A 13,999-nucleotide genomic window follows, 5' to 3' on the forward strand; every position below is an offset into this window, starting at 1 on the left:
TAGCCTTGAGCTGAAGAGCTCAGGGACAGCATCCAGGCCTAGATAGTTCAAGCCCCACGATCGATCGACCCTCCCCCCCAATACAAATGAAACCAGCAGTAGGAAAAGACAAATGTAAAAGGATACTGAGAGAAACTTAATTGTTGTACCAACTGTCTAGAGACAACATAAGTATGTCGGCAGTAGGAGGATCGAGCAAATCATGCTATAAATAAATGGAATATCTGAAGCTTTTAAACAGAATAAAAAGTTCTATAAAAGAATCTATTTGTAAAATTATTCCTGGTGGGCACCAGAATCAAATACAGTGACAACACTTGCATCTTGTATATATATTTTTCTAACTTGGGGAGGAGAAGGGAAATAACAAAATGCTGAAACAAGGATACAGGGTGACTCATTGTAACAATGAGATGTACAAGACACTATGTTGAAAACGAACTTTACAACTTGAGGGGGAGAAGGGAGGAATTGGGGAGGTGGAAGGGAAGGGATGGTAGGGGAAAAACAAAGGAGGGGGTAACAATGCTAGATAGAAAATGTACTCATTACCTTACTCATGTAACTGTAACACCTCCGTACAGTATCTTTACAACAACAAAAAAAACAACCTGTGTTATAGTTAGATCTGATTGTGTAAGGCGACATCTTACAGATACGTTGATGCATAGAGACAGGCTTAGAAGGATACAACATGGAATAGCATTGATTATTAGAGTAGTGGCGGTTAAGAGGGGAGCTGGGAGCTTTCTTGTGTATTGGAGGACCGCAAATAGGTAACTGACTTGTTTCTTGTCAGTCGCGGGGCTCGAACTCTGGGCCTGGACGAGGTCCCTCAGCTCTTCAGCTCAAGGAGAAATACCACTTGAGCCACAGCGCCACTTCCGGTTTCCTAGAGGTTAATCAGAGATCAGAGTCTCTCGGACTTTCCCAGCCCTGGTTGGCTTTGAACCCTGATCCTCAGAGTAGCCTGCTGAGTAGCTAGGATGACAGGCGTGAGCCATCGGCGCCCGGCCAGGTAACTGATTTTAATTCATCTCCCCTCAACACTATTAGGGGTTTGTGAATTGTTTCCAAACTGCTCTCTCTTCTAAGTCTCTCTCTCCAGCCCTTCCCCTCACCGTGGAGGCCCCGTCGTCCGCAGCTAGGCTGCTGAGCTCTAGGTGGCGCGGCCGCTTTAAGGAGGCGGCGCCGGGGCGGTCTGCGCGCGCTGATTGGCAGAGCGGACGCCACGTGGCCGCGCGGGCGGGTGTCCGGGAGGCCCGGGGCGCGGAGCTGTTCCTGGGGGGCGCTGGGGGGCGTGTGGGGGGCCGAGTCTCCCGCCGTCGGGGGCGGGTTGGCCAATGGGCGTGCGGAGGACCCTGGTCGGCCTCACCTTTTGTACCTGCTACCTGGCTTTTTACCTCTTGAACAAGGTGAGGGGGCGGCGCGGGCGTCCGTGATTGGTCGTGGGTTCGAACCCGGCCCTCCCAGGTGTCCTCTTGGCTGTTCCCTGATAGGACTGGAATCCCCATCCTCGCTTCCCAAGAAGGAATTTTTGGTTAAAACCGCTCTGAATGTCTCCTTAGAACAGGATCTCTCCCCCCCCCCCCCGGGGTCTTTCCTGGGAACTTAATTTGGGGCCATGAGGACTTCTTTTAGGGAACCGAAAGCAATGTACCTGTTCTCTTGGGGGGGGGGAGTTAGTTGCAGGAGAAATCGCACCCATTCTGCTTCCCCCCCCCCAACCTGCCCCTGCCTTTGTCCCAGACCCCAAAGTTCCAGAAGCCTTTACAGAAAAGATGATTCTGTCATCTTTTACCCCACTGATTTCCATCCCCACGCATTTCTGCTACACCCAAGCAACTTGTAAAGTAGAACATCAAGTTGGAAATAATGTCGTGAAATCCTCTGGGTTTTGAACGAAGTTCTTCAGCTTTCCAGGTTGGTGCTCTGCCACACTACCAGTCCAGAAAATCCTTTTGATGAGGAAGAAAGATGGGAGGTTGTTGGTGATGGTGGGGGGGCACTGGCTTTGGGGTGGGCCACACATTATGGATCCATGGGCATGAACCGGGCATTGTGTGCTGGTCTGTATTGTAGGCTGGTCAGAGCCAAAGTGGTCCTGGGGCCCAGGACCTCCTTGCTCACTGAGGGGGGCTCTCCTGGCTCTCTCCCCACCGGCCCCTACTTGCTACTATCTCCTCCTTGACTGCTTTCAGTATATTCTCAGAATGTCTCTAACTTTCTTTCTCAGAAGACTTTTTTAGTTGTGGGGACTACCTTTGAAGATGCGTGGCTGGGAAGAAGCGATTGGTTTGCATCCTGACTTCTCTTACTTGGTGTTTGGGACCTTAATCTTTGTAAACCCGAGTTCCCTTGCACTTGGCAGGCAGGTGCTTTCCCACTTGAGCCACACTTCCTGTCCCCGTCTCATGGATTATTTTCTAGGTAGGGTCTCACTTTATGCCTACCTGGCCTGGGCTATGAACTTCCTACATGTGTTTCCCCTGGTCACTGGGGATGATACAGGTGCATACCCCTACTCAAAACCATTTTGCTTCCCTGTTAGTGAGGATAATGAAACATGTCACAGGGCCCAACTATTAGTTGAGAAGTCTTGTGAACTTTTATGCCCAGCTGGTCTTGAACTGAAATCCCCAGTTCTCTGCCTCCCAAGCAGCTAGTATTACAGGCTTGAGCCACTGTGTTAGACTTGTAAACCTAACATATTTAACTTTGAGATGGGAGAGAGAACTCTTGGTGGGGTTTTTGTGAGAATTAGTTGAAATGTTGTTTGTAGGTGGTCACCCTAGTGGCCCATCATCATGCTCCATAAGGTATGTGACAGTTACTCTGGAAGAAAAGAAAGGAAGAGAGAAAAATATTTTTTTTTCTTTCTTACCTGTACTGGAGATTGAACCCAGGCCCTCATCTCAAGCACTCTATCAATGAGCCACAGCCTCAGTCTGCTTTTAGTTTGTTTTTCAGATATAGTTTCTTCCTTTCTGTTCAGGCTGGCCTCAGAACTGCATCCTCCCACTTTTGCCGTCCTAGTAGCTAGAATTGTAGATTGTGTACTACCAAGACCAGTTCATTTTCATTTTCATTTTTATTTTTGTTGGTCAAGGGGCTTGAACTCTGGGCCTGCATGCTGTCTCTCAGCTCTTCAGCTCAAAGAGAGTGCTCTACCACTTGAGCCACAGCGCCACTTCTGGTTTTCTGGTGGTTTATTGGAGATAAGAGTCTCAATGACTTTCCTGCCTGGGCTGGCTTTGAGCCATGATCCTCAGATCTCAGCCTCCTGAGTAACTAGGATTACAGGCATGTGCCTGGCCCAGCTTATTTTTTGAGATTGGAGTCTCAATAACTTTTCCCCTGGCTTGGCTTTTAACCTTGATCTTCTCATGTCTGCTTCCTGAGCAGTTGAGATTACAGGTCTTGCACTACCATGCCCAGCTTAAAATCTTTTGCTTACTATGTGATACAATAATTGTTAGCTTTGTTTCAACATAGAAGATTTTTGTTAGAGACCTGCTTGTGAAATCCTGGCCTTTTCCATTTAACTGAACTTACCTGTCAACCTAACCTGCTGGATATATTGTTAATATTTTACTTTGAATCAAATGACCCTTCCCTTTATCTGTAGAGAAAGGACAAAGTAACGCATCTTTTATGAAAGCTTACAAGCCTTGGCATTGGTTAGAAATAATAATAATAATTTAAGAAATCCAGCATACTAAAAGCTTTTAGTTCAGAAATTAACAACCCTCCTAGACATGCATTTGTATTTATGGCATTGCTGTTTATTGAAGCACCACACATTTTATAGTTGATATAAAAAGGACTTCCTTGTTCAAAATGTTAGGTAAAATTAAACCAAATTATTGTGTCTTCATGAGTATATAGTATAGTAATAGAAATTGCAGATTCCCAAGGACTCTCAGAATTTAGATGTGATTTTGGCAGGGCCGTGGCTCACACCTGTAACCCCTGCTACTGGGCAAACAAGTTATCTCAGAGATGAACAAAGAACAAGCAGGGTGTGGTAGAGCCAGATGGAAAACAGAAGGACAGTCACAGCAGAAAGAAGGGAGATTGAGGAAGTTGACTTAAGGTGGGTGGGGGAGGAGGCGAGGTCGAGAGTGGGAGAGGGAAAGGGCTGGCTGGGGCCAGGTAGTTTTCACAACAGGATTCCAGAGAGGAAGTCTGTGATTGCTGCAAGCTTGAATCATTGATGAATGCCGTTGCATCTTCTCAAGCAGGACAGACAGGCTGCCTGCAGTCATGTGGGTCATCTCAGGCCAAGTGCTGTCATTTCCTTCAAGTTTTTGCTTTCCATGGTTTCAATTAGGGCCCCAAAGTTTCCACCTGAAAATCACAGAAATCGTTTGTAAGTTGTAATGGGCTTTTATTACAGTGAATTGCTATACTCATTCTGTTTCATTATTACAGTGAATTGTTATGGAGACCTGGGTTAGGTGAGTGAGTAAGATGTTCCACTATCCTGAGGAAAGTCCCAACAGTCACCTGGGCTCAGGCAGACACCTGTCATCCTCTTATACCCTGAAGGCCAAATGTGCTTGGGTTTTTTGTTGTTGTTGTTGTTGGTTTGTTGGCTTGTTTTTTGTTTTTGGTGGTGCTGTGATTTAAACTCAGGCTTCATTCTTGCTAGCCAAGCACTCTGTCACTTGAGCCATGCCCCTAGCCCTTTTTGTTTAGTTTTTTTTTTTTTCATATAGGATCATATTCTCTTCTTCCCAGGTCAGCCTTGGATTGAGATCCTCCTTCCTTCTCTCAGCTAGTGAGGATTAAAGGCATATACCACCATGCCCAGCTTTTTCTCTTTCTTCGAGGATTTTACTGAAAAGACCTTGCTTTTCTTTCTAATGACATTTTGTTCTGAGAAAGACTTCTCACTGACATGAGAAAGTTCTGAAATTTTAGAACTGATTCTATTTGTCATAGATTTATTTATTTATTTTTTTTACTGTCGCTTAGCAAGGTGAGGTGAGATGTTCACCATATTGTTAATTTAATTTTTTTGTATTGCTGGGCATGGTACCCATCCCAGGCCTTACACATGCAGGCAAGTGTTCTACACTGAGCCACACCCTGCCCTGAGCTTTAGCAGTTTCTAGGCTGATCGTTTTTTAGGCCAAAGCTAAGCACACAAGAACTGAGGAAATACTTGGTGTTGTAATGAAGGTTGTTAAGGATGTTATGAAACATAACCAGGCGCTCAAACGATCCTCCCTTTTCTGTTTGAGAATAGAAATATTGAGGAGGAGGGAAAGCAAGAAGGACCATATTAAACTACTTGAGTAAATAGACTTCAGTTGTAGATGTAGAACACAGGAGCTCATAGAGGGGAGATGAGGTGTGGACTAATCTCACTCTTTGTTTTTTTATATCATGTGAAGAATTAGTAGGGATTTTTCCTTAAGTCATTTAATGGTTTTAGAATTTAAAACTGTCTTGAGCTGGACATAGTGGCTCATGCCTGTAATCCTAGCTTCTCTAGAGGTAGACATCTGGAGGATCATGGTTAGAAGTCAGCTTGGGGAAAAGGTTAGTAAAACCCCCTATCTCAACCAACATGACAGTGTGTGTCTGAAATTCTAGCTATGCAGGAGACATAACTATATAGGAGGATCAAAGTCTGAGACCAACACCTGGGCAAAACTGCAAGATCCAAATAAAAAAATAGGCCTGGAGGGATAGGGATATGGCTCAAGTGATAGAGTACTTTCCTAGCAGAGCAAGGCTCTTTTTCAAATTCTAGTACCACATGTATTTGTATCTTGAAATATTCATAATAGAAAAAAACAGAAAAACACACCAAGAGAAATACACCATGATTCCTCCACTCATATAAATTGATTAAAAGACAATAGAAAAGAAACCAATCTTAACTGAGTTTTTAAGAAAAATCCATTCTTGTTGGGCACCAGTGACTGACACCAATACTAGCTACTCAGAAACTGAGATCTGAGGATTGCTATTCAAAGCTAGCCTGGGCAGGAATGTCTAAGAGACTCTTATCTCCAATTAAATCACAGGAAAAGACAGAAGTGATGCTGTGGCTAAAGTGGTAGAGTGCTAGCCTTGAGCAAAAGGAGCTTAGGGACAACACCCAGGCCTGGAGTTCAATCCTCAGGACTGGAAAAAAAAAATCCATTCTACAATGAGATGTACAAGTCGTTATGTCAAAAACGAACTTTACAACATTGGGGGGGGAGGATGGGATGGGAAGGGGAAACAAAGGAGGAGGCTACAATGCTTGATAAGAAATGTACTCATTATCTTGACCATGTAATTGTAACCCCTCTGTACAGTATTTTCACAATAAAAAGAATCCAATCTCTTTAGTATAACTTAGAAAACCATTAGTATATCTTGTACGTGACTTTGGGGGAATAAAGACTTTCTTGAAACTTGAAGTCCTTGAATTTCCTCTGTAGGAATTCTGTCATTCTTTTTATTTGAAATGTCTTTAACTTGATGTTTGTTTTGCAGTATGTCCTTTCCGTCCTGAAATTTACCTACCCTACCTTATTCCAAGGGTGAGTATCTTGGGTGCTTTTTATTCACATTTGCAGGAAATGTCCAGTCATTGTCAAAAAATGTCTTTTGAAATAGTTTTAATGATTTCATAAGTTTATCATCAAATAGTCAAATGACATATGTGTTTAGCCATTATGTTTGTGGGTGTTTAAATGTGTCTCATTTTAGGAGCATAGAAGCAACAATATTATCAGGTATTTTGTATTCAGACCTACCCAAATTCCAACTGGTTCTTGGGGATAGATATCTACTCAATAAATTCGCTAAAAAACATGAACTTTATTAATATTCTCTTTGAATATTATTTGTTTCCAAAAGCATTTTACTGGTTTGCCTCGCTACCCAGCCTCTGTGAGAACTTCTGTAATAGTGTAGTTAGGCCATGAGTTACTTTTCTCTTTGTTGATTTGATGAGCAAGTCATTGTACTTTATTTTTTTTTTTTTAGAATTTTCATAAAGTCACACAGTTTTCATATGCTTATTATTGTCTTTTATCTTCTTTCAGTAAATGGTACACACACACACACACACACACACACACACACACACACACACACACCACAAAGGGCATTTTGTGTGTGTGTGTGTGTGTGTGTGTATGTGTGTGTGTGTGTGTATGTGTTTGCTAATACCAGAGTTTGAACTCAAAGCCTTGGGCTAATTTGGCATGCTTGCTGTGCTAGTACTCTTCAGCTTGAGCCACACCTCCAGAGTTTTTTCTAGTTAATTTGGTGGCTCTCAGACTTTCCTGCCGTGGCTTCAAATTATGACTCTTTGCATCAAAGTCTCCTGGGTAGCTAGCTAGGATTATAGGTATGAGCCATCCTTCTTGGCTAACTTAAAGCATTTTTATGTTTTAAGGATGACATTACTTGTCTATCATAGATTTTTTATATGTTTTTTATTGTAAAAATACTGTATAGAGGAGTTACAGTTACATGAGTAAGGTAATACATTTCCTATTGAGCATTGTTATCTCTTCCTTTGTTTTTCCCCTACAGTCAAAGATTGTTATATAATCCTTTTTTTCCCTGGACATCAATTTATAGTTATTCTGATTATTTATTTATGTGTTCTATTTTTTTTTTTTTTTTTGTTGGTTGTGGGGCTTGAACTCTGGGCCTGGGCACTGTCTCTGAGCTTTTCAGCTCAAGGTGAGCACTCTACCACTTGAGCTACAGTGCCACTTCCAGCTTTTTTTGCTTATGTGGTGCTGAGGAATTGAACCCAGGGCCTCAAGCATTTAGGGCAAGCACTCTACCACTGAGCCACCATAAGCGTTCTATTTTTATATGGAAAGATATGTATTGAAGCCAGGCACCAGTGGCTCACAACTGTAATCCTAGCTACTCAGGAGGCTAAGGTCTGAGGATCATGGTTCAAAGCCAGCCCAGGCAGAAAAGTTGGTGAGACTTGTATCTCCAAATAGCTATTAGAAAAGCTCAAGTGGAGCTGTAGTTCAAAGTTGTACAGTAGTAGTCTTTAGCAGAATTGCTCAGGGACAGCATCCAGGCCCTGAGTTCAAGCCCACAATGGACCACAATGTTTTGTGTCTTTTGTGATAGTTTGTTTTCTCTATGTAGATACTATGTAGATATTTATCTGTGTGGGGTTTTTTTTTTGGGGGGGGGGGTCTGGTCGTGGGGCCTGAACTCTGGGTCTGGGCGCTGTCCCTCAGCTCTTCAGCTCAAGGCTAGCGCTCTACCACTTAAGCCACAGCACCACTTCCAGCTTTTTTCTTTTTGCTTATGTGGTGCTGAGGAATCGAACCCAGGGCCTCAGGCATGCAAAACAAGTGCTCTACCACTGAGCCACCTTCCCAGCCCTCATCTGTGTTTTAATAAAGCTTTATTTAGTTGTGAATGGTTGTCAGTTTATTTTGTGTAAGAGGAACTCCTCCTCTCCAATAGTTAATTTATACTAGTCCCATCTTTCCTTTTGCCTTTAAGTTATTAAAATAAAATTGTTCTTCTAAGGTCTCTTGTTGGGTAGTTGTTCATTTTTAGGAAAAAAGAGCTAGTTCTGGATTGTTGTAGTGATTATGCCATCTAAATAGATAGTAGAGAAAATCCTCTCCAAGTACTGTCCTTTATTCAACATGTTCTTTATATTTCAAGTGAATTTCAGAATAATTTTTATTATGTTTCTTTCCAGTATTGCATGGTGAAAAGATTTGTTTAGTTATCTATTTAATTTACTGTGGTGCTGGGTATGGAACCCAGGGCCTCCTCTATGCTAGGCATGTGGTCTACCACTGACCTACATTCCCATCCTCCATGAAAGTTTATTTTACTGTATCTTCTATGATCAGGCATATTTTAGTCAACAAATCTGGGCTGATGACTTCTCTCTAAGTGACTGGGAAGCATGTTTGGTCATGATTGCTTTTTCTCATCTTTCCAGATAGAGAGATTTAGGGAATGAATGAGAGGAAGAGTGATATTTTCACCTAGATTGCCTTTCCCTTTCTTATCCATGGTTAGGTGGGATGCACATCTACAAAGGCTGGAATTATCCTTCCTCTTTCACTAGAAATTCTCCAGTGCTTGGATACCTGGGTTGGTGGATTGAGAACAGTTGGAGGATGCCTAGGGTAGGGAGGGGAAAGGCTAAGGTAATATGTTAAGGCATGTGGGATTTCAGGGTGGTAATACTTGGAGGAGAGCAGGGATTTGAGGGTCATCCTGACCGAACTGGTGGCTGTGGGTGAGGTCGTTCAGGAAAAGCATAGAATAAAGAGAAGAATCTGAATACCAGCACTTACCAGATAGTTGGTCCCAAGGGCATAGTAGTGGTGGAGAGGAGAGGCAGATAACTGGAAGAGTGGGAGGAAGGAGTTGACTATGACATTTGTATCCATCAACAGGTCTGTCATGGTTGGGTTCTGATAGGGGCTATAGCACTGTATTAATTCACCTTGCCTTGTGTCTTTTTCAGGTGGCAGACATTTGTTGGTGCATTTTTGCTTCATGTGTCATGGAAACTGGGCTGGGTGGAGATAAACTGCAGTTCAAGGTATAATAACCTTATATTCTTGATTCATGATTCACATACTGCTTACATTTAATATTATTCACCTTTCACAGAATTGCACTGGAAAACATAGATATGTATGTGAGTTGTTTGGTCACTTAGTTACTTCTAACCTTGAGAATCAATGATTTTTTTTTTATATGTGTTTGCCAGACTTGGGGCTTGAACTCAGGACCTGGATGCTATTCCTGAGTTTTTATGCTCAAGGCTAGCACTTGAGAAACAGCTCTACTTCTGGCTTTCTTTTGGAAAAGAAATTGGAGAAAAGAGTCTTATGGACTTTACTGCCTGAGCCAACTTTGAACTGTGATCCTTAGATCTCAGCCTCCTGAGTAGCTAGAATTATAGGTGTGGGCACCAGCACCTGGCCTCCAAATAATTTTTAATCTACTTTCTATTGTTGGTCCTTTCTAATGAGGGAAAATTTTGTGCTCTCAAGTTTTCAAGTATGAATTCTACATTTAAAAATTCTCTTCTACAGTGCCTGGTGACAAGAGACTTCTAAGACGAAAAAAGAACCCTCCACCCTTTAATTTTCCTTTGAGAAGTTCTGCTGTAGAACCATAACAAACATCTTGGATAATCTTCAAACCAACTCCTCACTGTTCACTATGGAATGAATAGCTTACCCATCAGTTAGGTCCAGATCCTGCTTATTTTAAATGAGTGACTGTTTTTAAGTGAGGTGGCTTATTTCATCAAAGTTACTGATGGTAAATATGGGCAGGCATGGTGGTTCATACCTATAATCTCAGCTACTCAGGAGATAGAGACAGGAGAACTGCAGGCCCTAGTCAGCCTCAATGAAAGTAGGAGACCCTATCTAAAATCAAACTAAAGCAAAAAAAGGGCTGGGTGCCTGAATTTTTTTTTTGGTTGGTCATGGGGCCTGAACTCTAGGCCTGCCCACTGTCCCTCAGCTCTTCAGCTCAAGGCTAGTGCTCTACCACTCGAGCCACCATGCCACTTCCAGCTTTTTTTCTGCTTATGTGGTGCTGAGGAATTGAACCCAGGGCCTCAAGCACTCAAGGAATGCACTCTACCACTGAGCCACCTTCCTAGGCCCTGGGTGTATGGCTTAACTAGTAGAGCACTTGGCAAATGAGCATGTAGCCCTGAGTTTAAACTCCAATGTTGCTAAAGGGGGAGAAAAGAGAATTTCCCCAATATGCCAGGCACCAGTGGCTGTAATCCTAGCTATTCAGGAGTCTGAGATCTGAGGATCATGGTGTGAAGCTAGCCCAGGCAAAAAAAGTTTGTGAGACTTATTTTCAATAAGCCACTCAGAGAAAAGGTGGTGCTGTAGCTCAAATGGTTGAGCACAAAGAGGATTGGGGAAAGTGTCCAGGCCCTGAGCTCAAGCTCCAGGACTGTCCAAAAGAAAAAAAAAAGAATTTCCCCAATATTTCTTACTATGCTAGTATGTTATTTAGAGTGATTGTTATAGTTTTATGAAAAGCTATCTTTGTTCACAAGGCAGAGTTACTTATGTTTATGGTACATTTCTCTTGCCTTCTCTTAGGAGGAATGCTTTAAGTACTTATTAGAGATTATTTTGTGGTGGGGGGATACTGAAAGTAGCTTTCAGAAATTCCTCTGGAAACTTACTGAGAGCCACTGGGAGGACATAATACTGGAAAAAAAAATCCTGGGTGTTGGCATGGTATTGGCATGGTGCTTACAGCAGTTGGGGGCAGAGAGGCTGAGGAGAGGAGAGGTTAAAGGGTGGAGTATTGACCTTTATGGTATAGGAGAGCCTGCAACATGCCCAGGAGTGGACGGAACTGCTTTAATCGCCACAGACCACTTCTCAGGCAGCTGTGCTCTGTCTTAACAAGCCCCCTTTCTGGCCTCTTCCTAAAGTCAAGTGAACAGTATGAAGTAGAAAGCTCCCAGAGTGGAGCTCACATTTGTATATCTTGTGCTTAGCTTAGATATTCAATCACTAGCAACTGTTTGCTGCTAAGATTTCTTTCTCCTATTAGATCATACACATGTATTATTCATTATTCAGGGATTTATAAGACTTTTTAAGCTTTTCATTTTCTTTTGTTTTCATTTTTGGATAGTATTTCAACTGGTAGTTCAACTCAGAGCTCATGTTTGCTTAGGCAGGTGCTCTACCCCTTGCATCAGTATACCAGTCCACCAGCCTTTTTTGTGTTGGTTTATTTTGAAAATAGCTGGCCTTTTGCTTGAGCTGGCTAGAATACAATTCTCCTATTTGTGGTTCCGCTAGTCACTGGGATGACAGGCATGTGTCACTGTGCTTGGCCATTGGTTGAAATGGAATCTGTCTTTCTCTCTCTCTCCCTCTCTCTCTTTCTTTCTTTCTTTTCTTTTTTTTTTTAATTCTGGGCTACCCTTGAACTGCCAAGAGATGTCAGATAAGGAGCTATCTCTGCCTTCCAAGTAGTTAAGGTTACACTTTTTTTTTGTTGGTTGTGGAGCTTGAACTCTGGGCCTGGGTGCTGCCCCTCAGCTCTTCAGCTTAAGACTAGCACTCTACCACTTGAACCACAGTGCCCACTTCTGGCTTTTTCTGTTTATGTGGTGCTGAGGAATCAAATCCAGGGTCTCATGCATACAAGGCAAGTACTCTACCACTGAGCCACCTTCCCAGCCCCTGGTTCCACCTTTGAAACATTACAAGGTTTTCATTTTTGTTGACTGCATTTCTCAGTTTGACATCTGGTATGTTACTGCGCATTATTCCTGGGGGCTGTTTCAGAGGCTCACTCAGCTCCACAGCTAGCCCAGCTCCAGAGAGGGGTGAAATGCATGGAGCAGCCACCACGGGTGGCTTCCCTGACAAACTGGAGACCACAGCAGGGTCCCAGGCCTGCTGCGCTTAAACTGGCCTTTCAAACATGGCGGTGTTGGGCCCTGAGAAGTGGTTTCTTTCAGGCTCTTATTGTCTGTCAGGGATTCTAGGAGTCTTATGGTAGGTGCTGAAATCCCATTTCAGCATGGATTGGAGTTATATGTTGATGATCTTAGACCAGAGAGTAAAGCATGTTTAGAGAGGTGAGAGGAGCCAAAAAGAAAAGTTTTCATAAAATGGAATTTTATGGAACCCATATAACATGGTCCCTTGTGTCTAGCCAGGGGCCCTGTCTTGTGTTTGAAGCCTTGGGTGCAGCATCTCATAAGTCCCAGAGATTGGGACCTAAGCTGCTCTATTTTAAGCCAGGCCAGCTGGGAAGCAGGAGAGTAAATATTTAAGGTCTGGGGGTCTGCACAGTTCCTGTGATGATTTCAGTGGGAAATCATCCATGGCTGATTCCCAAACATTGCACCAATAGAGTGCTGTTTTCAGAAATCAAGAGTTCGGCACTTAGAGCTCCAGTTTGCTAACTCCTGCTTTAACTTGTGCTCTGAGGACAGGATCTTCACAAGGCCCTTGGGGTCAAGTAATGTCCGAGCTGGACTTTATCAAGGGAATGGCTGAAACCTTGAGTTGGAAGAGTGAAGAGTTCAGGAGAAAGGTCTGAGAAATGTAGAAGAGCAAAAACCCCCCAAAATCTAGCTGTTTTAGAATGAGGGAGATAATAGATGTGGAAGTTCTTTTAACTGCAAAGCAATCATTAACTTTGTGCTCCGTGTGTGTGTGTGTGTGTGTGTGTGTGTGTGTGTGTGTGTGTGTGTGTGTGTGTGTGTGTGTGTGTGTGTGTGTGTGTGTGTGTGTGTGTGTGTGTGTGTGTGTGTGTGTGTGTGTGTGTGTGTACGTGCCTGCATGCTCGTACTGGTGCTTGAACTCAGGACCTGAGTGCTCTCCTTTGGATAGTTTTGCTTATAACTCCACTTGAACCTTTTTTTCCCCCCTGCTTTGTTGGAGATAACAATCTCTCAGACTTTTCTACCTGGGCTGGCTTTGAACCAGGATCCTCAGATCTCAGTCTTCTGAGTAGCCAGAATTACAGATGTGAGCCATCAGTGCCTGGCTAATTGTTGACTATAGTTGTAAGGTATTACTGTTTTAGGTAATGCCAGTAGACAGCAGTCAAGTGTGAGCCTTGGTCTAGCTCTTGTATTATTTTCACATTTGGAAAGTGTTCTAGATCCACTAGATGTCAGTAGAACATAAGAGTTTTCAAAAAAAAAAAAAAAAAATCAGGGCACAGAGTCCTTATGGCACCCAGGAACAGAAAAGTAGCGAGTGTTTTCAGTGAGCAGATGTTCTCTCAATAATGCATGCTCTATTTGAAAAACAAATCATTTAATTTAATTAGCCATCATCTCAATAACAACAGTAGACTTTTGTTAGCTGCTTGTAAAATGCTTTATTCATCAGGGTCTTAGGGAAGAGAGAACATGTATGCCAGTAAAAAACTAGTCTGTCATTGGAGCAGGATGAAGTATTTGTACTTAGAAATCATTGAAGGAAAGTTACATGTCACCATAGTTTCAAACCAGTTA

The 13,999-nt window shown here is 42.9% G+C and overlaps 1 protein-coding gene across 3 annotated transcripts in view; it reads left to right on the forward strand.

Moving 5' to 3' along the window:
• The first annotated feature begins 1,324 nt into the window (after positions 1–1,324).
• Positions 1,325–13,999, forward strand: part of Tmem241 (transmembrane protein 241) — a 119,152-nt gene continuing 106,477 nt past the window's right edge. For all 3 annotated transcript variants that reach the window (XM_070029443.1, XM_070029444.1, XM_070029442.1), the window contains exons 1-3: positions 1,325–1,415; positions 6,499–6,545; positions 9,485–9,562. In XM_070029443.1, coding sequence (XP_069885544.1) covers positions 1,344–1,415; positions 6,499–6,545; positions 9,485–9,562 — 197 coding nt within the window. In that variant the 5' untranslated portion in view covers positions 1,325–1,343. The remainder of the gene's footprint in view (positions 1,416–6,498; positions 6,546–9,484; positions 9,563–13,999) is intronic.

The sequence above is a fragment of the Dipodomys merriami genome, unplaced genomic scaffold, assembly GCF_024711535.1.
Source record: "Dipodomys merriami isolate MVZ:Mamm:240054 unplaced genomic scaffold, mDipMer1.0.p SCAF_2, whole genome shotgun sequence".
Taxonomy (NCBI): Eukaryota; Metazoa; Chordata; class Mammalia; order Rodentia; family Heteromyidae; genus Dipodomys; species Dipodomys merriami.